At 38.6% G+C, this 26,901-nt stretch overlaps 1 protein-coding gene across 1 annotated transcript in view; it reads left to right on the top strand.

Moving 5' to 3' along the window:
- UTRN (utrophin) overlaps positions 1–26,901 on the top strand; it is a 574,637-nt gene that overhangs the window by 152,114 nt on the left and 395,622 nt on the right. The window contains 7 exon segments of the mRNA XM_006834702.1: positions 4,740–4,931; positions 5,783–5,955; positions 9,885–10,035; positions 11,463–11,638; positions 19,738–19,873; positions 21,867–21,995; positions 25,995–26,070. Of these exon segments, the coding sequence (XP_006834765.1) occupies positions 4,740–4,931; positions 5,783–5,955; positions 9,885–10,035; positions 11,463–11,638; positions 19,738–19,873; positions 21,867–21,995; positions 25,995–26,070 (1,033 nt within the window).

Here is a 26,901-nt window from a genome sequence, read left to right as displayed (position 1 = left end):
GCAGTAGTGAGGTTGGCCCAGGATCGAACATTGTTTCGTTCTGCTGTGCATGGGGTCGCTATGAGTCGGTTCTGACTCGATGGCACCTGACAACAACATATATTAGTCTTGTCTACTTAAAACAAAACAAAACAAAATGCCAGTTTATAAACAATTAAATTTGTGAAACCTATGACCTATGATTGATATTTTAGGACAGAATTCACTACCAGCTCCCTTTTTCATAGCAGTTTTCCCAGTTAACACTGTAAGTGTACTACTGGTGTTCCCGTTGGTCTGTTCTTTGGTAATCCCTTGTTGTTGTTGTTGTTGTTAAGTGCCCTCAAGTCAGTTCCAACTCATAGTGATTCCTGTTTAGGCTTTCCAAGGAGAGGTTGGTGGGTTTGAATCTGCAACCTTGCAGTCAAGTGCATTATCCTGCAACAAGTTCCTTTTAGAACCTGTTTTATGGGATGACGTTGGAACCGGAGTAAATGCTCCCTACCTCTTGGCTTGCTGCCTATTGGATGTCTTTATCTGTATGGACCCTGGCCTTGTGATGTATTGTAAAGTGACTTTGGTGTCATCCCCCCACCTCCCCAGCCTCCCCTCCCCACTCCTAATTTCTTGATGTAGAAGTCCAAACTCCTCCAGAGGGTTGATAAATAATCAATTCTGCTTAGTTCCCATTTTTCCTGTGGTTTGATTAAATCCAAACTTAGAAAATTGTTATAAAATAACCATTTAAAACAAACTCTTTAATGGATCTGGAATTTAGTCTGGTGTTTGCCATGAGATGCATCATGTTGCCCTCTCTCTCTTATTTTAATGCTAACCTGTAGAATATTTTCTTATTTCTGTCCTACTAGCACTCTGCAAAAATAAAATCCTCCAGAAGCAAAGGCTGTGTTAGATCACCAAGTTGGTTTTCTTTTTTTCCCCTCCCCTAAAGACATTTTGATTGATCACTCTCTTGGGAGAAAAGCTATTTTGAGAACCTAGAAGGCAGATGCTTAAGTCTTGAACTGCCTTGCTGCTTCTTCAAGAGTATGGAGGCTCCGAAAAAATCCCAGGTTGTTGCTGGAGTCTGAATAGAAAAAGAGATAGTCTTAATGAATAGAATTCTGTTTCTTAAACTTGGAACTTTCTATGTGGAATGTCATGATACCTACTCAGTTAACCTGCAAAGTCTCAGACACGGGCAGCCTGGCAAGATGAGAGCTTCTGATCACATCCGAGAAAGTACAGCATTCCTGATTTTGTAGCAGTCGCTAAACTTATAAAAATTGCCTCTGAAATTATCAAATAGAAGAAACTAAAAACATAAATCTAGTACCCAGTACCGATTGTGGTCAAATTGATTCTATATCATTGTGACCCATGTGTCAAAGTAGAACTGCCCCAAAGGATTTTCTTGGCTGTTACGTTTTTTTTTTTTTTTTAAACCTTTTATTGTGAATTGAGTGAATGCTTACAGGCAGGATCATCAGTTTTACATTCAACAAATCAGACACTTTATTTCATCTCAATGATTGTAATTCCCTCCCTGCAACAACAGTTATCGGGCTTCACCCCTGTGCTTCCTATTTACATTTCCCCCACCTTCCCATCCCTGTCTTTAGGAAATGTTACCCTCTTGATTTTGAAAGAGTGACCATCCATGATGTGCATGCGTTCCTATTGTTGTCCCCTATATATCTATCTGTTGCTTGGCTGAAAATTGGGCCACAAGGGTAAGTTCTTTTCCAGACCTGAAGGGTGGTCAAGGCCATAGTTTCAGATTCTTCTTGTCTCTTTCTCACCAATAAGTCTCGTCTTTTTTTTTTTTTTTTTAATCATTTTGTGAGTTTTGTTCCACAAATTCTAACACTCTATTTGGGACCTTCTAATGTGATCTCTTTCAGAGAAGTTGGTAGTGGTAGCCAGGCATCAGTTCTGGTTTCAGATTCATGGGAGTAATGTTTACATGTTCCATTAGCCTGTTGAACTAATTGACTCCAAAGGCATTTCAGTTCTCCTCACTTTTCTTTCTTCTGCACGTGGAGAGACCAATAGCTGCCAATAGCTGCACCTTTGATGGCTGCTTATGGGCTTTTAATATCCCAAATGCTACTCACCAGATCAGAATGTAGACCATTGTCTTTGTGGACTAGGTTATGCAGATTGGCGTTGGTGAATATGGTCTTGAGTTACCAGGCCTGGCAACTCTTTGCCTTAAGTTGTTTGGTAGTGTTTAAGAAGTTTTCATTGTTTTGTATTCTGTATACTGCCTCAAAGGAGCTCTGGTAGCGTAGTGGTTACAAATTAGGCTGCTAACCTCAGGATCAGTAGTTCAAAACTAACAGCTGTTCCACGGGAGAAAGATGAGGCTTTCTACTCCCGTAAAGATTTACAGCCTCAGAAACCCTGTACAGGGTCGCTATGAGTCAGAATCGACTCCACAGCATCTAACAACATCAGCAAATGCTGCCTCACATTTATAGTTGTGTTTGCAGGAAAGGTAAATACTCATGTACCAATATCGTCTTTCAAACTCATATATTTGTAGGATTTAAAATATATATATTTATCTTCTTATTGTTGTTAAGTGCCATTGAGTTGGTTCTGACTCATTGCAACCCTGTATAGGGTTTCTGAGGAGCGGCTAGTAGGTTTGAACCACCAACCTTGTGGTACAAAATGATCTTATGGTCCAGTACTTACCCTGCAGGACTCGTATGTATGTATGTATGTATGTATGTATGTATGTATGTATGTATGTATGTATCTATCTATCTATCTATCTATCTATCTATCTATCTATCTATCTATATCTATATCTATAATTATATCTGTATATGTTGTTTGTTGTTGTTAAGTGCCATCAAGTAGGTTCTGACCCATAGGAGCAACTACCACTGACCTTGTGGTTCAAACCAACCTTGGGCTCCTGAGTTTATCTTACAGTGCCACTTAGAATATATATGTACTGCTATTAAGTGCCATTGAGTCAGTTTCAGCTCTTAGTGACCCCACCAACCTTGTGGTTCACACCAACTTTGCAGTTCAGCGCATTAACGTGAAACGCCATGTGTGTATGTGTATATATGTGTGTGTGTATATATATATGTATACATATTATTGTTCCCAGGTTGCATATGTGTATCACTACTGACCTGTATCTCCTATCTTGGCTGAAATCTTTACAGAAGCAGATTTCCAGACCTTTCTTCCTTGACCATATGTGCCATGCAGGACATGTGCCTAGTGATGCTATAAGGAAAGTTACAAAATGTAATGTTCTTCAAGGACATTTCAAGTATAGTTGGATGTCTGGAGCAGTTTTTGGTCTTTGAAAAACAAGATCTTGGTTAATAGATGGGAAAGCCAAGTTGGGAAATGGGTCCCAGTTCTTTAGTCCTTGGACATGATTAGATGAGTCCATTCTAAAGCCTGGCCACCCCAGTGTGTCAGGTGTAGAACTGGGTCCTGCTGCATTTTCACTGGTAGATTTTTCCGAAGTAGATCATCAAGTCTTTCTTCCAAGATGCCTCTGGGTGTACTTGAACCACCAACCTTTTGCTTAGTAGCCAAGCATGTTAGCTTTTTGCATCACTTGATTATTCAACCAATAAATATCTTCATGGAGTCTTCTTTAAAGTTACGACGTGGAAGAATTTTGTCTAGTTTTGTGATCTTATAAAACAGTTGACCATTTAAAATAAAATCTGAGAAACTTTTTAAACTTTTTCTTTAAAAAAAAAAAAATTTCATACTGTATTCAAAATGAGTTCCTGGGTGCACACATTATTGAGTTCAGCTTTTTAAAATATTTGCTTAAAAAATATAATTTGCCTAAGACACATAGATAAAGGTTTAGAGGTACTTTCTGGCTAACATTTGGATGTGTGGCATAGGATAATGAAATTAATATTAAAGACAATAATACTAATTCTGAGAATAAAGTCAAGAAATTGACAGCCTTGCTTCTAACCTGGTTTTCCAGGACTGTCCATCAATTGGTAAAAACAGAAATTTAATCTAGTTCCAAGAAGCATATAATTACAGACCTGTCTCTGGTTTCTTCCCCTGCAATGTGACTCTCAAATGTTAGGATTATATATTTAATTACCTGGTTACCCTCCCATTAACCTTCGTGTTATATTATATTGCAATATTATATTTTGCTGTGTTATAAATACATGTTTATTTGTGTTTTGACAGTAAAATCAGACTTATTTCACCTAATTGTGATATTTACAAAATTGGTGAAATAGTTGTTGTTAAGTACCAGCAGGTGGGGTCCCACTACTAGAGACCCTGGATAGGTTTCCAAGGAGCAGCTGGCAAGTTTGGAGTGGGTGAAATAGTAGTGGTATCAAAATGTTTTATTTTCTTAGCAAATTTTAAGATTTGCGGGATATATCCTCAACAACTCAGGAAAGGAGTTATTATCTTGTCTCCTCTGCTAAATGAGTGTAATGGAACAGGTCATAAAGGAAGGTCTTTCAAGCATAGTTCATTTGTTATGATAATGATGTGTAGATTTTGTTTAACAGCAGGCTGAAGATAAAAACTAGAAAAGAGGCTGGTGCTGTGGGGTGGGGGTGGGTGTTCTGTAACAATGTGTATTTAAAATTTGCCAAGTTTTTTAAAAAAATTGATTTTGGTTCATGTTTATGGAATTCATCCATAGGATAGTCTAGTGTGCTTTTAATTTGCTCTTATTTATTGGGAAAATCTTTTTAAGATTTAAAAAAAAAAAATTGTGGTTTTTACAGGCGATCCCTACTCAGCAGAGGAAAACAGGCCACCCCACTTCTGGAGTTGGACCATCACCTCTCCCCGCAGATTACCTTGTTGAGATTAATAAACTGTTACACTGTATGGATGATGTTGAACTATCACTCAATACTCCGGAACTGGACGCTGCTGTCTACGAAGACATCTCTTTTAAGGAAGATTCTCTGAAGGTATTTGTCCAGGCACTGCATTTGGATAACTGCAGTTAATAAAGAAATAAAGCCAGGAACTTCTTACTGTGCCTACTAAGCCATTCTATAACTTTAAAAATTTGTGCCGTGGAATTATTAATGAATAGTAGAGCTTTCTTATGTCCACCAATGAAATATATCAGTGCTTTTAATGTTTTAAAGTAGGTATGGTGTTTTTAAGTATACACAGTTGTTGTGTTTGTTTTAAAGTCCAGCATAATTTTTTACCAAATTCGTGCACAAACCATATCCTTATCTTAAATTAAGCTTAATTGCCAGTGGATATATCATGTCAGCATTTACAAGTTATCTATACTGATTTAAGATTGGCTAGTTGATACTTGATTGGCATATTGATTGTAAGTGAAATAGGACTTTAGAATTTTTTAGTTCATTCATAACACTATTAATCCCTTTAAGGCTTCCCATATAATTTAATTAAATTTATGTATAAGATCATAACAAAGTTACTGATAGAATTGCAAAATTTGATAGCTTATTTCTCATTTATACTATGAAGATTAGGATTTTCAACTATAAATAATTCCAGCTTCAAATACTTCACTACCTTTACAGAATATGATTGAAGTTTTTTATATGGCCTGTACAAATGTCACCTTAACCATCTGTGGGGATTTTTCCCCCCCTGTCATTTGTACATTATTATTGAAAAAAAAAAAAAATTGCTTCCAGCTTTGACTAGCAATAGTTATTAATTACCTCATCATTATTTTAATTAGTCATCTAAAATACACATTTTTACTTGTCTGAGATTCTATTCTTTTTATGACTGTACTGGGTTTTGTTAATATATGAAAATATATTTGTAGAGTATCAAAGACCAATTGGACAAACTCGGAGAGCAGATTGAAGTCATTCATGAGAAGCAACCAGATGTTATCCTCGAAGCTTCCGGACCTGAAGCTATTCAGATCGGGGACACACTTACTCAGTTGAATTCCAAGTGGGACAGAGTTAATAGAATGTACAGTGATCGGAAAGGGTATGTGTAAATTAATATTTAAGTTTTTGGAAAAGGTCACCTTTAGGTTAATGAGATTATGTTTCACACCCGTGTAATATGCTCTATTTCATCAATTGTGAAAGGAGTCTCAATTGTGTAATTAAGTGCTTGCCTGCTAACTTAAAGAAAGGTTGGCAGTTCAAATCCATTTAGGCTGCTTTGCATGAGAAAGACCTGTTGATCTTCACCCTTGAGGATTACAGCAGCTTCTACTATGTCACATGGGGTCCATATCAGTCGTAATTGGCTTGATAGTACTCAGCAGCAGCGGTGGATCCTGAGGTGTATTGATCCCTAAAGGAGGCGTCTGATCACATACAGATGACAGCTTGCTGAAAATAAGGACGCACCTTGAGTTTTTAGTATCTAAATAATGTGTGTTTGGTTTGAAAATATTAAAAAGACTTTTCATTAATATTAAATGTTCCCACATGTTTGGTGATTAATGTCAGAAGACAAAAGAGAGAGCTACAGATAATTGGAATCCATATATAATCCCAAACCTTTTTTTTTTTTTTAATAGACTTCTGTTTGATAAAGCGGTTTTGAGTCACCTTACTTGATTTTGACTGTCTACAGAAACCCTGCTTATACCGTGGAATAAGCATTGTGCTGTTAACCGCAAGGCCCATGGGAAGATTTACAGCCATGAAGTGATTCTACTCTGTTCTTATAGGGCCGCTGTGAGTCAGATGATGGCAGTAGGTTTTGGTACTAATAGATAGAAATCAAAACTGGTAGTATTTTCTGCCAAGAGCTATGTTTGGTCTTATAGTCCTGGTGGGAGCTATAAGATAAATACTAGACTGCCAACTGCAAAGTCAGTGGTTCAACTCCACCTTCCACTCTTCAGAAACCCTATACAGGGTTGTTATGAGTTGGAACCAAATCAATGGCACTTAACAACAGCAACAACTTGCCTGTCATGGAAAGACAACTAAATGTGAAATTACCTAATATAAAGTAGTGTATAGTAGAGCTCTGGTAGCATAGTTGTTAAATGTCTGACTGCTAATCTCACAGTCAGCAGTTTGAAACTAGTAGCTGTTCGCGGGAGAAAGATGAGGCTTTCTGCTCCTTTAAAGATTTACAGCCTCGGAAACCCTATAACAGGGTCGCTATGAGTTGGAGCCGACTCCACGGCACATCACCACCACCACCATCACCACCGGAGTAAAGCTGGTGTGAAGTCCTGTTGTGGCACTGTGGCTTAATGCGCTGGACTGCAACACCGGTTTGAATTGCAAAGGTCCGTGGTTCAAGCTCACCAGCTGCTCCTAGGAAACCCTATACAGGTTCTCTATGGGTTGGAACCAACTCCACAACACTTAATAACATAGTAGAGCTAGAAGTCAGGAAGATAAATGAAATTAGAAAGATCTAAAGGTACCAGTCATGCAGGACCTCTGTGTGTTATATTCAGCTGTTTGTATTTTGTTCTGAGAACATTGGGGAGCCATTGCAGTGTTTTTGTTCTTGTTGCTAAGTGCTGTGGAGCTGGTTACAACTCACAGCAATCCTGTATAGGATTTCTGAGGCTATAAATCTTTGAGGTAGCAGAAAGCCTCATTTTTCTCCCATGGAGCAGCTGGTGGGCTCAAACTGGTAACCTTGTGGTTTTCAGTTAGCAAAGGAATAATGGGTTGCTTATTGTAGGATCGATTGGAAGAGGGCAAGACTACAAGAGACCAGTTGGTGACTGTCACATGATAATTTGATTAGGGGAATTGCTGTTGAAGTAGAGACTAAAGGGAAAATTCTAAGAACTGTTTGGATAGTTGTAGGATTAGAATGTGGTGAGTTGTGGAATGTTTCATAAGAGTAGAGAGTTTGAAAAAATGACACCTAAATCTTTGGTTTAAGGACCTAGGTTATTATTATTGGTAGGTGCTATCACGTTGATTCCAACTCATGGTAACCCCACTTGACAGAGTAGAACTGCCCCATAAGGTTTTCTAAGCTATAATTTTTAAAAATCTAAGTGATTTCTCCCATAAAACTGTTGGGTGGGTCCAAATCACCAACCTTTTGAATAGCAAATGAGCACTTAACCTTTGTGCCAAGAGATCTCCTTTCCCTTCTCAGATATGGGAAGACAGGTGTTAGGTTGTGTTTCTAGAGGATAGCGAGTTCAGTTTGAATGTTGGTACCAGCCTTTCCATTAGTAGTGAAGCAGGTAACCAATAGCTCCAGAGATAGATAACCTGTGTTTTTCTAGTTCAAATCCAAAACCAGATTGGATGACAGACTTCCCAGCACGGGCTTGTAGTAGAAAAAGTTCATTAGAGTTCCTTGGTTCTCTGGAAATCTGTGACCCTTCCTGATTCTGTGCTGCCTCCCACCCTAACTGGCCAGGTTAGAGAGAAGGAGATGGTTTTGCAAACCCTCCTTGAATGCACATCTTCTAGCTTTAAGAGCTTCCGTAAGTTCTCAGTTTAACCCATATCCAAGCATCTTAGATTGAATGTACTGTTTCTGATCTTTTCTAAGGGTAATGTTTTTATTCTCATAGCTTTTGAATCTTGAGAATGACTTTTCTGGTAACCTTTTTATTGGTAATTGCAGAATCTCAAGTTGGAAATTGTGCTTTTTTATATAGTAGTTAAGTAGTCTTCTAACCGCCAGTTGAGACGATCTTATTATCTTACAGTGTTTTGTTTGAAGTGCTCTTATTTTTGTCATGCTCAGTAGAGTTTGCTTTTCCTATGGGCAGTCAATAACTATTTACTGAATTTTAAAAGTAACTTTCATGGAAGAAGTTAATATAAACATTATTTAGGGGTTACTGATTATCAGGGACCATTTTTATGAGTTTTGATTTTTGTGTGATGTAATATAAAATTATATACATATATAGATATAGATACAAATATCTATCTATCTATAGATAGATAGATATAGATATAGATATTTCGAGTCCTGGTGTGGCACTGTGGGTTAATGTGCCAGATTGCAAAGCCGTTTAAACTGCAAAGTTGGCTGTTCAAGCTCACCAGCTGCTCCTTGGAAACTCTATACAGGGTCGCTATGGGTTGGAATCAACTCAATGGCACTTAACAACAACAGTATAAAAATTATTGTTATTTAAAATGTCAAATTTCTCTAAACCCCTCCTAATTCCATGAAAAAAGTAAAAAGGTAGAAGAAAAACAGTTTTAGGCTCCTAAGCCAACAAAACATTTCCCTTTTCTGTTTATGTGTTCTGAATATGACAAGCACTGGGGCTGTACTTTCTGGCATTTCTGAGTCCAGTTGTTTAGACAGAATCTCAGGAACCTTCCTTCCAGCTCAGTGTCTTGAGGGATCCTGACTTGGGGCCTTGCTCACACCTTCACACTGTGTTGTGCTTAGGTAAGAGAGGCACTGACGATTGCTTATTCCTAGAGGCCATAAAGGACAAGGACATTGTGAAGGGTTTTGGCCTTCTGGGTTTTGTTTTAACTAGGAGCTAAGTGTTCTGGCATATTTTTTCCTGAGTAAAGAGAATAGAGTTATCAATCATTATGTTTCACAGCATTAGAAACGTTAAGTGTATAAAGTCTGGTTAACGTGCCTGCAGCTAATTAATCTTGAGTTTTTCAAGCCAGAGAGGAACAAGGTGGCTTGGCCTCAGTGTAGCCTCTTAAAAAGCTAGTGTGTGTGTGTGTGTGTGAGTGTGAGTGTGTGCATCGACATGTGGACACGAGGCAGGGATAGAATGGGGAGGAGGCTCCTTTGCTTTTAATCTGATTGCACCTTTCTCTAAAGGCGTTTGTTAACTGTAACCCACTACAGAAATTGGTCTTGTAGAGCAGTAAGCTGCGAATTAAGTTGTTCTTGGGCTTTAAAAAATAGTAGTTGAATTTCTGTTTTAGAAAAATTGCTTGCTGGCAGTTCTGAGTTTTCTGTTTTGTTTGTTCTCTCTGTAGTTCTTTTGATAGGGCTGTGGAAGAGTGGAGACAATTCCATTGTAACCTTAATGACTTCATGCAGTGGATAACGGAAGTTGAGCAGTTGCTGGTGGGTACCTGTGCTCCCGATGGCAGCTTGGATTTAGAGAAAGCCCGGGATCAGCAGCAGGTGAGTGATCAGTCACCCCGTGGGGCTCTGTGTACATGTTTTTAAGACATGCTTTCTGGAGTAGGGATCAAATATAATGGTCTTTCAAGAGTGTGTAGACAATTTGTAACATTTGTTCCAAGTTCTAGTTTCTAGTTTCAGAGATGTAAGAAAATTCTGTCATTTACAATTTTTAGTCAGGATCTTGCAGAGGAATGTAAAAGAAAATATTCTCTTGAGTAGCTACTGTGAAAAATGCTTTTATTTAAAAATTTTATATTACAAATAAAATTTATAAAATGTTGTGTCTACGTTTGTATGTACTTCACCTTTGTTTTCTGTCCTCAATCACAGAGGTGTCTTATCTTTTCTTTGTATTATTGATAATTCTCAGAAAAGTAAATTATTCTTGAGCTATAGTAGGACAATTGCTTATGTGTCTGATACCAATCCATCTTGGGAAAAATATAACACCATAGCTTCACCAGTTTTTCTGGTAACAGTATGTCTTTAAAACTAACAGTGGAGAGCAAACAGAATTTCAGTCTTACCATTGATAAAGTTATTTCTTTATTTATTGCATCTTTAAAGTATAATCTATTAAGAAGGTTTTTGGGTATTGAAAGAAAATGCTTTAATTTTTGTGGTAAACATGTTAATATGTTTTTCTTATTTTTGTAGATGCATTTAAGTGTTTATTTCTGACTTTTAAAATATCCTTTTAATCCATTGCTTTAACATTTTGCAGAGCAGTGAAGCAATATCTTAAAACAGGGGTAGGGAATGTAAGGCCCAAGGGCCGTATAAGGCCGGAGAAATCATTTGGTCTGGCCCTGCTAAGGCAACCACAGTTCCAGCCATCATGGTAGGGCTGAATTAATTAAATGTTGGACCAAATATAGCCAGCTAATTTTTAAGTTGATAATTTTACATGGTCCTCAAATGAAATAAATTTGTGCAGAAAAAAGGTTCCCCACCCCTGTCTGAATAGACTGAACACTGAGACTTATTTATTTGTGATAGGACATAAGGTTTTTGGGGGGGTATTTGTTGTTGTTTTTTTTTTTTAAGGGGTGTTTTAAAGTTCTTGTTTGGAAGAAGAAAGCAAGTCAGTTTCATCAAACATGATTGATGCTTTTGCTGCAATGTAAACACCTATTATTATTGTTTGTTTTTTTGTTAATGTTTTTAGGTTGTCCTTTTATGTTCTAGTTTACCTGATAGCATTCATGACAGTGGGTTACATTTCAAAATATATTCCATTTAGTGTTTCCTCTGAAATAGAATTATATTGTTTTAAAATGCTTTTCACATGAAGATAAAATAATATCCTTCCAAACTTCCTGTCTCTAGCACTTAAATTAATGTCTCAACTCTTGGATGAATCCATTCTATCAGAACAGTTTAGTTTAGTTGTGAAATTAATCATAGTTTGTATTCTGTTACAGGAACTGGAAGAGGGCATCACCCACCACCAGCCTAGATTTGCAGCACTAAAGAGCACTGGGGATGGAATTGTACAGAAACTCTCTTCTACAAATGGAAGCTTCTTGAAAGACAAGCTGGCAGGTCTCAACGAACGCTGGAGTGCTATTGTTGCAGAAGTGAAGGATAGGCAACCAAGGTGATTTGAGCCATTGTTGTAACTTGAGGGCATGGGGTAGGGATGTGTGGGGAAGCTATTTAAGGTACAGTTAGGTCTGTTCCAAAGTTCTCTTATAGTTTGACATTACAATACGGGTTTTATTGTCTCTACTGTCCAGGATCTTCCATTTTGCATGTTAAGCAGTTTGTAAATCTCATATTTCTACTGAGATACCACTTACGTGCAAGATACTTTTTAGGGGTCCTTGGATGGTGCAGAGGGTTAAGTTCTTGTTTCCTAGCCAATGGTTGACTGTTTGAACCCATCCAGAAGTACTTCAGAAAACGATCTGCCTCTGAAACATTACAGCCTTGAAAATCCAATGATGCAATTCTACCCTGTACACTTGGGGTCACCATGAGTCTTGGAATTGATCCAACAGCAACTAACAAAAACAACAGCAAGACACATTTTATTACTTTTGTTGCTGTTTTGTATGGTAGGGGGTGCCTTGGTGGTACAGTGGATTAAGCATTGGGCTACTAACCAAAAGGTTGGTGGTTTAAATCCATAGCCACTTCATAGGCGTAAGATGTGGCAGTCTCCTTTTGTAAAGATATAGAGCCTTGGAAATCCTATGGGGCAGCTCTGTTCTGTCCTATAGAGTTGTTATAAGTCAGAATTGACTGGAGAGCAGTGGATTTGATATTACAGTGATTACGTGGAGGTTGCTTGAAATTGATGAATGTGTGTTACTGGAATTCCATTGTGAAGCTCTTGGTTTGAGACCCACTGTCTCATTTCCTGTCTGAACCTTGGAGCTTTTATTAAAAACTCTTCCTCTAGGTTGTTCCTAGTATCCGATGATATGTTATGTGCATATATGACAGTGCTTTGTAGTTAATAAAGTTCCTCCTGTATAATATATATAGTAAATACAGTGTATTATTTATTTTTAATATCAGGTTATGTTATAGTGCCCCAGGTTTTTTAGTGTGTCTTCTGACAACAAATAAGTTTGATTACTAGTGAATATAATACTCAACATTATACATATTATTTATATAATACTTTATAATTATTTGCAATTATTTTCTTAGACAGTGAAGATTTAATCGATAACTTCATTCCATATTAGTAAGGATCACTCTCTTTTTTTAAATTGGTGGTAGATTGGCTTCTAGAATTCCCATGAATTAAGTGTTTTTTTTTTCATTCTGAATTTTGACTCTGTGACTCTGTGAATGAAGTATTATGCTAGTGATGTCAGTGATGAATTATTATTTGTATTATCAAAGGAGCTCTGGCAGTGTAGTGGTTACAAGTCGGGCTGCTAATCTCACAGTCAGCAGTTCAAAACTATCAGTGGTTCTGTGGGAGAAAGATGAAGCTTTCTGCTCCCATAAAGATTTAGTCTTGGAAACCCTGTACAGGATCTCTGTGAGTCGGAACCGACTCCATGGCACATAACCACCACCACCACCATAACTGGTGTATTAGGAAGTCCAGGATTAGAATTTGATATCAAATATTCACTGTATATCTATCTCATTCCCACCCCCACAGATAGTGTGGCTATGTGATGTCGTATATGTTTGTGGGGAGTGCTATAGCCCTGTAGGGTGATCACGGGACCAGCGAATTGGCGATTTCAGCCCACCAGGCACTCCAAGGGAGAAAGATGAGGCTTTCTGCTCCCGCAAAGATGTGCAGCCTTCGAAACCCTATACAAAGTTTCTATGAATCAGAACTGACTTGACAACACTTAATGACAACATTCAAGTGTGATGTGACCTATGGCTGTTTTTTTTACAAACTAATGATCATCTGTTATTTTGAACAGAGTCCTTGGGTGGTTAACATGCTAAGCTGCTGGCCAATAGCTTAGAGGTTTGACCCCACTCAGAGGAACCTCAGAAAAATGCCTGGCAATCTATGTCCCCAAAATCAGCCATGGAGCACGGTAGAACCATGGAGTCTAGCTCTATTCATACACCTGGGGTTGCCATGAGTCAGGATCAAGCTGACAGCACCTGATTTACTAGTTCTTATTTTGTGTGTTTTGGTTAAGAAGACAAATTGGTCAAGAGGTGGCCACATAGCAGAGAGATTATATTTGGCACCTTGTATACATTGTCCCGTTGAATCCTCATAATATCCTTTGTGGGGACTATTAGGTCCATTGTACAGCTTGGGACTTTTCTGAGGTTTTGTCATGAGCGATAGCACTATCTTATGCCTTCAAGTACTGTTCTGTACAAACTTGGCAAGACCACAGAGTCTAATGGCCCGAGTTCGTCCCTTTTCGGGTGAGAATTATGATTTCCATTAGAGGATTGTTAAGTGGATTAAATGAGTCAGTGTCTGTAAAATGTTTATGTCCTACTTATTAGTATTCTTAGTGTTTTAAGTTAGCCTACTACTTACCCTGCAAGTATATTGTTGCTGAATTTTGCCAATGATTTATCGAGTTGATCAATTTCTATTGAGCCTTATGTTCAGCACTGGGAATATAAATATGACTAACAAGTTCAGGAGAAAAGATTGAAGTTGTCAAGGACTTCATTCTTCTTGGATCAACTATCAACACTCATGGAAGCAGCATTCAAGAAATCAAATAACTTATTGCATTAGGCAAATCTGCTACACAAGACCTTTATAAAGTGTTGAAGAGCAAAGATGTCAGCTTGAGGACTAAGGTGCGCCTGACCCAAGCCATGGTATTTTCAATAACCTCATATGCATGCAAAAGCTGGACAGTGAATAAGGAAGACCGTAGCATTGATGCTTTTGAGTTCTGGTGTTGGAGGAAAATATTGAAAGTGCCATGGGATGCCCATAGAACCAACAGATCTGTGTTGGAAGAAGTGTAGACAGAGTGCTCCTTGGAGGCCAAGATGGCCAAACTTCATCTCTCATTCTTCGGACATATTGTCAGGAGGGACCAGTCACTGGAGAAGGATATCATGTTTGGTAAGGTGGAGGGTCAGAGAAAAAGAGGAAGACCCCCCAATGAGTTGGATTGGCCAAGTGGCAGTGTTGGTGGACTCAAGCGTGGCAACGATAGTGAGGTTGGCCCAGGATCGGACAGTGTTTCATTTTGCTGTGCATAAGGTCGCTATGAGTTGATACTGACTCGATGGCACCTAACAACAACAACAAAGAAGCTCAGGTACTCAGAAGAGGAAAAATGTTTAAAGAAGAAGTGAGGTAGCGGAATTAAAGATGCAATATTGGTACAGAAGTGTAGTTATGATAGGTATCACAGACACAGGATAGTTAAGGAGAATCTTGAAGCACTTAGAAGAATTTCCCATAATTTCCTTCTAGAGAAGAAAGGAAGGTGAAGGAGGTATGGCCTAGTATGATCATATCTGAGATCTGAGATCTGTAAAGATGTAAATGGGGGAGGACAATTCAGTGGAAAGGGGGTTCCAAGCTGAGATCCCACGAGATCTTATATGGGGTGGTGGTGGTGGTTGTGGTGTACCGTGGAGTTGGTTCGCACTCATAGCGACCCTGTACAGGGTTTCCGAGGCTGTAAATCCTTACGGGAGCAGCAAGCCTCATCTTTCTCTTGCAGAACTGCTGGTAGTTTTGAACTGCTGACTATGAGATTAACAGCCTGACTCGTAACCACTATGCTACCAGAGCGCCTTATATATGGAGGCCATGAATTTGCATTATAGTCCATCTAACTTGGAAATGTGAGAAGATATACCTATGGCCAGGGTATTAACAATAAATTCAGAAATTCTGAAGATTTTCAAATGAATCTTTGTGACATGTGGGAATTATTGCTCTTGGAACTAAAAAAGGTGCAGCTAGAATGTATTTTATTCATTTTTTAAGAAATGAAAAGAATAATGAACCTCTTTTTCAGCATCTTGTATTTGGACTAAGACAATATATATTTTCACAGATCCATGCTAAACTTCACTTCAGGTTTATAATCTATCTTAAATTGGGGCACCTTGGAGCTGTTATCAGAATCTCTGAGGATTATCACATAGTTCAATCTGTTTTTGTATTGAGTGCCTGTACTTAAATATTTACACAGTTCAGCAACTTATGGTGTTATTCCTTAGTGAGCAATTGTTATCTACAGTTTGAATATGAATTTATAACATGTTTTCACTCTTCAAGTTAATATTTAAAATGTAGATTATATTTAGCTAGTGTGCAGGGGGAAACGTTTTATGTCAGTAGAATATGTCTACTGAAGTTGATAATGTTATTTTCTTTCATAGATATATTTTTAAACACTCTATTAGTCATTATTATGACACATTGGAAATTCAAAGTCCTATACTTTTTTAGGAAGTAAAGAATTTATAACAATACTTGGCTAGTTCAAAAGAAAGGAACTCTGGTAGCATAGTGGTTATGAACTGGGCTGTGAACCGCAAGGTCAGCAGTTCGAAACTACCAGCTGTTCCACGGGAGAAAGATGAGGATTTCTGTTCCCGTAAAGATTTACAGCCTCGGAAACCCTGTACAGGGTCACTGTGAGTCAGAACTGACACCACGGCACATAGCCACCACCACCACCACCACCAGTTCCAAAGATGTTAAATTTTCTTAGCTACAGGTAGTCTTATCAATGAGTACTATTGGTTGATTAAAAAATAAATGAAGCTATTCTCTCTCCTGATGGATACTTGATAATGAGAATTTGTGATTTTGCTATAATTTTCATCAGTTATTGAAATCAGCCTTCAAATGTTATAGACTATCTGCTGAGTATACAAGTGTTTAGCATTTAAAAATTTTGTATCTTATCATTATGTTAGGTCTTTTTGTGATTAAAAATAACAGTCACAACCATAAAATATAAACTTTTATTGTTGTTAAGTATCATCGAGTTGGACCCTGTATAGGGTTTCTGAAGAACAGCTCCTGAGCTTGAACCACTGACCTTGAAGTTCCTACTTTGCTGTCCAGCGCATTAACCCACAGTTAAGTCCACTAGGACTCGTAAATTCTTATTAGAAGTGACTAAATATAATCCACTAAAAACTGCATTGTGTTTCTTTAAAAAAGGTTCTGATTAGCTGCAGCTCTAATGGACTCATTGCGTGGTGCCATAGGATTAGTACTGGACTGTGAGCTGCTCCTTGGACACATTATACCAGGTCGCTATGAGTCAGAACCGTCTCAGCAGTATTTAATAACAGCAATATAAATAATGATGCTCCCACTTTACATTCGTTTAGCTCTTATTAGTCTCTGAAACGCTCTTATAAAAATACATGCTCTTATTTGTCAGAGGAGTCATAGTCTCATCTACTGACAGATGGTTGATATTCTTTTAAATGTTATAAGAATTTATATTCTTTTAAATGTTATGTTATAACGATAACATTTAAAAGATTTAATTTAGTCATTTCCTTTTTTAAAAAATGTTTTATTGTGAATTATGTGATAGTTTACATGGGAGAACATTAGTTTTACATTCATCCAATCGTATATCATTTCATTGTCATGGTTACAATCCCCTCCATACATCATCAACCAACTAAAGGGTATACCCTGCAAGCCTGCCCCCTGATCGTCAGCACACAGCCCCTCTCCTTCTCTGTGTCTGTAGTCCCCAGCTGCTCCATCTCTCTACACCATCATCTTTGGCATCACTGCTTCTCTGGTAGGGTCCCGCTCTCTGCTCTTCTGCCATGATGGTACCAGGGACCTCCACTCCTAATCTGCTAAATTAATCCCCTCCTTGCTACCTTTACATTTCCAACCCTCACAATCAGTGCTGCTAACAATTATTCACTATTGTATCACAAGAGAACTATCTGCATTTCCTTTCATCAGCCCCACCTAGACAGATTGGATAATACTCAGTGGAGATTCTACCTTCCTCCATGCCCTCTAGATCTAGGTTCCCTCTTGAAAGCTTGTAAGCCAGTCACTTCTTGCCTTTGTAGCCCCCTCACTTTGGGTAGCCAATGTCCAAGTTGCCCATCCCTGTCTACTCTGTGTATGGAGGTGGTGGGAATGATCCTTGCTGTAAAGATTTGTTCCCTCTTTTGAGCTACTGCATCCATAGGTGTAGGTCAAGTTCATCAAATTGTATCAGATTACTCTTCTTTTCCTCTTCTTCTAGTTGAGCTCTGATCATCCAGTCATTGAAGCCAGGTCAAGTGGGTATTATCTGCAAGTGTGGGTGTTCTTGTGCATATGCCCTCTCTTCTTATCAGCTGGATGCTTCACTCTCCTCTCAAGTCCTCCATGGCTATGTCACTGACTCTGGGCCCAAGAGTTCCCAGGTCTTGCAACACTGCTGGCCAATCAGTTCTCTACCTGGGTTCACAAGAGGCTATTGATAGTTGTAGGGCTTAGCTTGCAGCTTCATTGCTGTTTTTCCCTCACTTCCCCTTATTGGTGATGAACGTGGTCACCAATGAAAGCGTGTATTCCCATTGAGTCTTGTCTTGGAAGGGGGTTTGCTCTGAGGGGTCCCGACCACTTGCCTTGATGTCTCCTGGGTGAGGAACTTGCTTGTTCTTGCATTTCCTTTTTATATTCATCTATTTGTGTTTATTACATTCCCTTAAATCCTTTGTTTTTCTTTTTTCTAATATCTCTTTTCATAACTTGCTGCTATATTCAAATATTATACTCATTATAATGAATTAACAGATTTTCATTTTTTCTTGTCATTTCTAATACTGCCTAAGGTTTTCCAGTTCCTAGTTCCTTGTATTGTTCTTATTCTTTTTCTCTTATGAGTAAAGCAGACTAATAGTTGCTGCCTAATATGTAGCGTAGTGGTTACGAATCGGACTGCGAACCTTAAGGTCAGCGGTTCGAAACTATCAGCTGCTCCGCGGGAGAAAGATGAGGCTTTCTACTCCCGTAAAGATTTACACCCTCGGAAACCCTGTACAGGGTCGCTATGGGTCGGAACCGACTCGACGGCACTTAACAACAACAAAATATGCTGAAAGTGAAGAGGACTTAAAACATTTACTGATGAAGATCAAAGAGCACAGCCTTTGGTATGGATTGCATCTCAATGTAAAGAAAACAAAAATCCTCACCACTGCACCAATAAACAGCATTCTTAATGAACGGAGAAAAGATTGCAGTTGTCAAGGACTTCATTCTTCTTGGATCCACTGTAAGCACTCATGGAAGCAGTAGTCAAGAAATCAAACGACGTACTGCATAAGGCAAATCTGCTGCCCAAGATCTTTTGAAAGTGTTGAAGAGCAAAGATGTCAGCTTGAGGACTAAGGTGCACCTGACCCAAGCCATGGTATTTTCAATAACCTCATATGCATGCGAAAGCTTGACAGTGAATACAGAAGACTGTAGAAGAACTAACGCATTTGAGTTACGGTGTTGGAGGAAAATATTGAAAGTGCCATGGGCTGCCCATAGGACCCACAGGTCTGTGCTGGAAGAAGTGTAGCCAGAGTGCTCCTTGGAGGCCAAGATGGCCAAACTTCGTCTCTCATACTTTGGACATATTGTCAGGAGGGATCAGTCACTGGAGAAGGATATCATATTTGGTAAGATAGAGGGTCAGAGGTAAAAAGAAAGACCCCCAGCGAGATGAATTTGCCATGTGGCAGCATTGATGGACTCAAGCGTGGCAACGATAGTGAGGTTGGCCCAGGATCGGGCAGTATTTCGTTCTGCTGTGCATAAGGTCGCTATGAGTTGGTACTGGCTTGATGGCACCTAACAACAATATGAATAACATGTCATATAATGAGGGATTTCTTTCCCCATGGAACACTCGTTGGGAATTATGTATTTTTTCTTCTTCTTTTAGAGAAGGACATTTTTGTGGTGTGTTTTAGCTCTATTATGTCGTAGTGTCTAACTTTCAGTAAAAGACCTTTGTATTAAAGCTCTAAATTTTCATGATGAAAGAAGGTAACATTCTTGTGTTGCAATTTTTTGAATTTAATGAATGACAATTTCTTGTTATGTTATCTAATAACATTAGGTATTCCAGAATGTTTACATTGCTAATAGCACTCATTTAAAATGCTTTATTAAAGTAATTATTAGTAAATTACTTCTTTGGGAAGATATTTAGTTAAGATATCCAATGAAAATATATGATGTTCTGTTTCATTGAGTAAAATCCTCTCAATATTTTTGAAAATGTATTCTTTTAGGCTAAAAGGAGAAAGCAAACAGACGATGGAATATAGGAAAAGGCTAGAGGAGACCATCTGCTGGTTAACAAAGGCTGAGAATGCTGTACAAACGAAATCCTCCACCCAGCTGGAAGAAAACCTACAAGAACTAAAAGTAAGTGATTTGTCTCTACCTTTGCCAGTGTCTTTTGATGCACCCTTAAGAGCAATTACGGCATGACTTAAGAAGGAAATGGAGAGAAAGTTTTTGTACTTTTTGGTGAATGTGGTGAATTTCAAAGAGGAGTATCTTTTTTATTTTTAAGAGCATCTATCATTTTAAGATTGATGAGGTCAAGTACCACTCACATAAAACATGTGTCTTGTGGACTTCTGGTATGGCTCTATAGATTCAGTACTGGACTATGAACCATAAGGCTGTTAGTTCCAGCCCACCAGCTGTTGTTCAGAAGCCCTATAAATGTTTGTTATAAGTTGTAACCAACTCCATGACATAGCAACAGCATTGTGGTTGTTTTGAGGTGTATTCTAGACAGATTTCATTACTTTGGACTATATTAATGATTATAATGTGAAGTATGGGTTTTGCCAAGTTCTATTGTGCTTCACAGATACTGCATGTTTTACAAAGTGAAGGTTTTGGACAATCCTGGGTTGAGCAAGTTTATCGACACGCTCATGTTCTGTCTCTGTCACATTTTGGTTATTCTCACAATATCTCAAACTTTTTCTTAATGCTATTGCATACTTAATAGACTACTCCCCGCAAACTTAAACCTGCTGCCATCGAGTTGGTGCTGACTCACAGCAATCCTAGTAGGGCTTTCGAGACTGTAAATCTTCCTAGGTGCAGACAGCTTCATCTTTTCCTGTGGAGCATCTGGTGGGTTTGAACCGCCAGCATTGAGGTTCACAGGTCAATGTCTGACCCACGGTGCCACCAGGGCGCCTTTAATAAACTACAGTGCAGTGTAGACGTATCTTTTTTATACAGTGAGAAACCAAAAATATGTGTGACTTATATTATTGTGAGTGTGCTTTATTGGTGTGATCTGGTACAGAACCTCTAATGTCTCCTAGGAAGGCCTGTACTGATTATTAACTGTGAAAGGGAATTTTACCAAAAAACTCTTAAGTGAGCCCAGGAGCTTAGCTATAGGCTGCGCGTGGCTACATCAATCACATCTTCTTTGTTAGTCTGTAACCAATAAAAACTCTTCATATTTATGTATTTATGGAACATATAGAAATGATATATAGTTATATAATTATACTCAAATATTCGTACTTTTCTATTCATAAATATTTATAGCTTTTGTGTTAAGGATTAAAATGTGTGTTACAGAAAAATATGCACAAAGTATATTTTTTTTATTAAAAGAAAAAAAGCTTGAAAGGCTACCTGCTAATCTGACAAGCGATCCTCTTGATAAGGTATATAATTGATGCAGTTTTGGAAATACATTCTTATTTATTATTCTAGTTCAAGATTGGTTGAATTATTTTTATGATAGCACATTCATTAGGAAATTGATTATTGACTTAAAAATTCAAAAATTAAAGTTAAAATTTGAACATATTCATGTTTTAGATATTTAATAATGGTAGAAATAATATGTGGCAAACTGTTACTAAATTTTCTTTTCAAAATGTGACACATATTTAACCAACTTGGTTCCATTTTACTGAACAATCGCAATGGTTTTCTTGGCACATCCTTATTGCAAACACTTTGAATGACTTCCTGAGGCTGAGATCATAGAGAAAGGCAGGTGGGTAGCATGCTGGAGATCACATCGTAAGATGCTGCTGCTGTGTTTTTTTATTTAACAGGACAGGCATCATTTTTATTGTCTCAGAACAGAGCTAAATCAGTAATGTAAAAATGATTAAACATGGCTTTATTCAGAGAGAGAGCAAATGTGTATTTATAGGCAAGTGCACCTAAACACACAAAACTCTGAAGGTGTGTATTCACTCCTGTATTTATTATTTGGTTTGTTACCATGAATTCAGGCTTCTTATATAAGCTTATTTTCCATCTAAGAAATTAAAAGTCCACATTTACAGAAGAAATTCCTATAGAGTTCTTGAACTTTTCCCAGAAGAACAATCTTTTAACCATAGCTCTCTTTTCACCCTTTTAGGATTTGACCCAGGAGATGGAAATACAAGCTGAGAAACTCAAATGGCTGAATAGAACTGAATTTGAAATGCGCTCAGATAAGAGTCTGAGCTTACAGGAAAGAGATAAAATTTCAGAAAACTTAAGAAGTGTAAATACAACATGGAATAAGGTGTGCATAGTGTTACAATAACACTAGTCTCATATATGAAATCATGTAACCATTTTATTTCAAGTGCATACAAATATGGACCAATAATTAATATGGGATCTTGGTGTGGCACTGTAGGATAAGCTCTAGACTGCTAACAACGTAGTTTGTGGTTCGAAGTCAGCAGCCACTCCTTAGAAACCCTATACCAAATCAATGGCACATAACAACAACAGCTAATGATTATAGTTATTGTTTTGTTCTTTTATATCATAGACAAAAGGATATAATCTTAAAGAGTACATTTTATTTTACATGGAATTTTTGTGGCATAAGAAACATGTTACATACTACATCCGGGACTTCTGGTGTGGCTCTGCTGATCAGCATTGGCCTGCAAACCACAAGGTCGGCAGTTCAAACCTACCAGAGGCTCCTTGTTGTTGTTGTTGTCAGGTGCCATCGAGTCGGAACCGACTCATAGCGACTCCATGCACAGCAGAACGAAACAATGCTCGATCCTGGGCCAACCTCACCACCGCTGCCACCCCCGAGTCCATCAATGATGCCACCTGGCCGATCCATCTCGTTGGAGGTCTTCCTCTTTTTCTCTGACCCTCCACCCTACCCAGCATGACATCCTTCTCCAACGATTGTTTCCTCCGGACTACATGTCCAAAGTAGGAGAGACGAAGCTTAGCCATCCTGGCCTCCAAGGAGCACTCTGGCTGCACTTCTTCCAAAACAGATCTATTGGTTCTTTTGGCAGTCCATGGCACCCTCAGTATTCTCCTCCAACACCACAACTCAAAGGCATCAATTCTTCTACGATCCTCTTTATTCACTGTCCAGCTTTCGCATCCATATGAGGCTATTGAAAACACAATGGCCTGGGTCAGGCGCACCCTAGTCCTCAAGCTGACATCTCTGCTCTTCAATTTAAAGAGACAGTATAGAGGCTCCTTGGAAACCCTATATAAGGTCGTTATGAGTTGGAAATGACTCGATGGTACTTAACAACAATGACAGTACTACTTTAGGAGCCCTGGTGTGGCACTGTAGGATAAACACTGGACCTCAAGGTTGGTTTGAACTACAAGGTCGGCGGTTCAAACTCACCAAATGCTCCTCCGAAACTGTATACAGGATTGCTGTGGGTTGGAATCAACAACACTTAACAACAAATACAACATTACATTGAATTATTAATATGTATTATAGAATTAATGTCAGTGATTTTTTGCAAAAATGAAGACCTTAAAATTTACTCGTTTTGCACATAACTTATTTTTATATGGTAGCACTGTGGTTTATGCATTGGGCTGTTAACCATAAGGTTAGCAGTTCAAGCCTACCATGCATTTCATAGGAGGAAGGTAGGGCTTTCTGCTCCTGTAAATATTTACTGCTTCAGAAACCCTGTACGTGGCTGCTATGAGTCAGAGCTGACTTGATGGCACACAGCCAGCCCACTAACTTTATTTTTAACTCTTTCAGCCATTCACCTTATATGTAATGCGCATCTCCTAGGCTCTGGATGGAATGTAATGGTACATAACTAGTGATATGACTAAAATGGGTTCTTTCCCTCATACTGTTACCTTTTTTTTGCAGTTGAAACTTAGATAAAGGTAGGTAAGAGTTCTGTATTTTCACTTGTTTTGGCCTTGTATAGACCATAACAGAACATAAAGTCTGTCTGGGACATTGATTGGCTATGACTTTGCCCTGCCTTACATGGACTGCTGTTTGATTTTTTCCTTTTCTCTTTATCCTAATTATAGGGTAAGTCACTGTTCCATATCTAACGAAGCAGGTGACTTCTTGATCTCTCCTCTTTGATTGAGAATCACTGTTTTGATGAGTCACTGTTACTGATGATGTACACATTTATACCTCTGACCTGGACGGATGTCTCTCCATTCTCTAGTCCTGTATCTATCACCACTAGGTCTTCATCTGTACTTCTCTGTGAATACAATGTTGTTGGCATTAAGTGCTGTGGAGTCAGCAGCAGAAGTAAACGCTGCCTAGTCTTGCACCATCCTCACAATTGTTGTGATGCTAGAGCCTATTGTTGCTACCATTGTGTCACTCCATCTTGTTGTGGGTCTGCTTCACTTTTTGCTGACCCTCCACTCCTACTTTGTTGTTGTGTTAAGTGCCTTTGCGTCAGTTCTGATGCATAGCGGTCCTATATAGGGTTTCCAAGGTTGTAATCTTTGTGGAAGCAGAAAGCCTTCTCTTTCTCCTGTGGAGAGGCTGATGGACTTGAAACACTGACTTTATGGTTCACAGTCAAGTGCTTATCCTATGGATCCATCATGCACCCCACTTCCATGGGCATCTGCAATGAACATATGCATAATCCATTCCTGATGTCCATTTCCTCCTTGCACTTTAATGTACTTTTCCCCTGTTGGTGGTAGTGGTGGTGATTAAGTGCTGTCGAGTCAGTTTTGACTCATGGTGAACCAATATCAGGTTTCCAAGGAGCAGCTGGTGAGTTTGAACCGCCAACCATGTGGTTCAAACTGACTTGTGGTCCTGTACTTATCCTGTAGTGTCACAGTAGAAGTTATATCCTTAGAAATGCTTAAGTTAAAAAAAAAAAAAAAAAAGAAAATCAAAACCTTAGAGTCTGTTCTATGGTTTGTGAATTTCATATTTCATTTAAAAGCAACATCAACAACCTTAGTGTCAGCATCTTCACATTCTTCCTTTATAATGCTTAAGTAAAAAAAAAAAAAAAAAGAAAATCAAAACCTTAGAGTCTGTTCTATGGTTTGTGAATTTCATATTTCATTTAAAAGCAACATCAACAACCTTAGTGTCAGCATCTTCACATTCTTCCTTTATAATGTATTTCATTTAGTCATACATCCATGCACTCACTTAATTGCTTTTATTAAATGCTCACTCCATGCTAGTGTCAATTTTAAGAATTATGAATACAGCAAAGAATGTGGCATTGCTTCTCAGCCAAACTGCGCATTGTGAGTGAGACAGTTTGACAAACAATGATAACAGGGAACTATTCCATGGAACGTAAAGATGCAGCATGCACCTGACTTTAGGGGTAGTCATGGAGGGTTTTTGGAGGAGGTGACAGCCAAACTCATGTATGAAGGATGAGGGAGGTATTGGCCAAATGAAGACTGGAGGGAAGGGCCTTCATGGAGAAGCAGCACCATATCTTTAGGCCTGATGGAGACTAAGAATGAACCTGAGACTTTGAACCCTGAAGGTAACTCAGTGGAAGTGTGAGGTGGAGAGCTTCTCACAGAGATCAGATCCTGAAGGCCTCAGTACATATCACAAGGAATTTGAATTCCAATGTGAGAACAAGTCACTGTCCTGATGACTTGTGAGCAGGTTTTAAGCAGGGGAGACTGACATGTTTTAAAGACCATTGTAGCTGTACTGGATCCTAAGAATGGGTAGAGAAAGATTGCTTGGAGTTTGTGGCTGGCTTGACAGAGCAGTTATTATTTGGACATATTTGAATATCTAGTTGACAGAGCTAGATCAAAGATATGCTTTGGGGAGTCATAGGCTTCTCAAAACCCCATATGGACAATGAAATCATTGGGAACCTTTGACCCAGGAGGGAAATCAGGGTCAAGAATAGAATGACCTATTCTCTAGGATGCTGGTATTTGATTGATGGCCAGAGAAAAACAAGCTTCTGAGAGACACTTTTGAAGAACAGTCAGAGAGGAAAAGTCAGGGCTCATAAGCGGTGTGGATTGTATTAAATGCTGCAAAAAGATGGCATCAGCTAAGGGTTAATTAGGATTCTTGAGGATCATTGTGTCAGTAGAGTGAATAACTCAAGATTTTAGTGGTTAGTCAAGGTGAGGCTGTCCAGACAGAAGCTTTGGTGTTAAGGGGAAGACAAGGGGAAGAGCTATCATTTAGTGGAACACTTCTCTTTTAAAATGTAGCTATCTTTATTTATAGACTGTTCTGTTCTTTCTGTTTGGTCTCATGTGACAGATAATCAGAGAAGTGCCCATTGTGTTAAAGGAACGCAGCCAGGAGCCTAGTTCTGTTTCACAAACAAGGATTGCTGGTAAGCTCAAATGTATTACTTTAAATGTGTTTTTTTTTTTTTTTTAAACATAAACACAGCAACAAGTTTATGATTTTGAGTGCCATGTATGAATTAGAAATTACTTTCTTCGAAACATCATGCACTTGTGCGTCATGATCCTACTTTCAATTATTTGAGAAAACATTTTCCTTAAACACGAGACCTGGTTGACTGTCCATTGTGTGCAGGCACTCCCTGGAGAGGTAGAGCATACCTTGTGCTTTTCCTGGGTTAGGTGGGACCTGGGCATCAGTGAAGCCTGCTAGGGGTAGGTGATGGGTTGAATGGGAACATTGGATAATTATCTGCTGAGTACATGCTGCTTTAAGGAAATCAGCTGTAATCCACTGCGTTCCTAGGATGAAAACTCAAGACAAAAGGTTTAGATATCCTGGAACCAGGTGGGATATAAAGTTCTTCATTCCAGGGAAGTTATTTACTGACAAATAATTGCTTATAGCAGTACTGGCTGCTGTGGAGTCCATTCTGTCTCATAGCGACCCTGTGTGTTAGAGTACAACTGTGCTACTTAGACGTTACAGTGACTGAGTTATTTTGAAATATACAGTGAGACCTTTCTTTCAAGGTGCTTCAGGGTGGACTCACACTGTCAATCCTTCAGTTAGATAGATGCCAAGGACATGAACCATTTGCATCACTCAGGACCCCTTGGATGGTTTCTAGAAACCCCATTGGTTCTTAGACTTCATTTTGAGAACCTCTGGTCTATGAATATATAGAATATCTCATTGTAATTTGCATTTCTTCAATTACCAGTGGTAAACACTTTTCTTATATTTTTTAAGGTTT

The sequence above is a fragment of the Chrysochloris asiatica genome, unplaced genomic scaffold, assembly GCF_000296735.1.
Source record: "Chrysochloris asiatica unplaced genomic scaffold, ChrAsi1.0 scaffold00013, whole genome shotgun sequence".
Classification (NCBI taxonomy): domain Eukaryota; kingdom Metazoa; phylum Chordata; class Mammalia; order Afrosoricida; family Chrysochloridae; genus Chrysochloris; species Chrysochloris asiatica.
The sequence above is the reverse complement of the archived record's forward strand: the minus strand, read 5'-3'. Positions and strand labels throughout refer to the sequence as shown.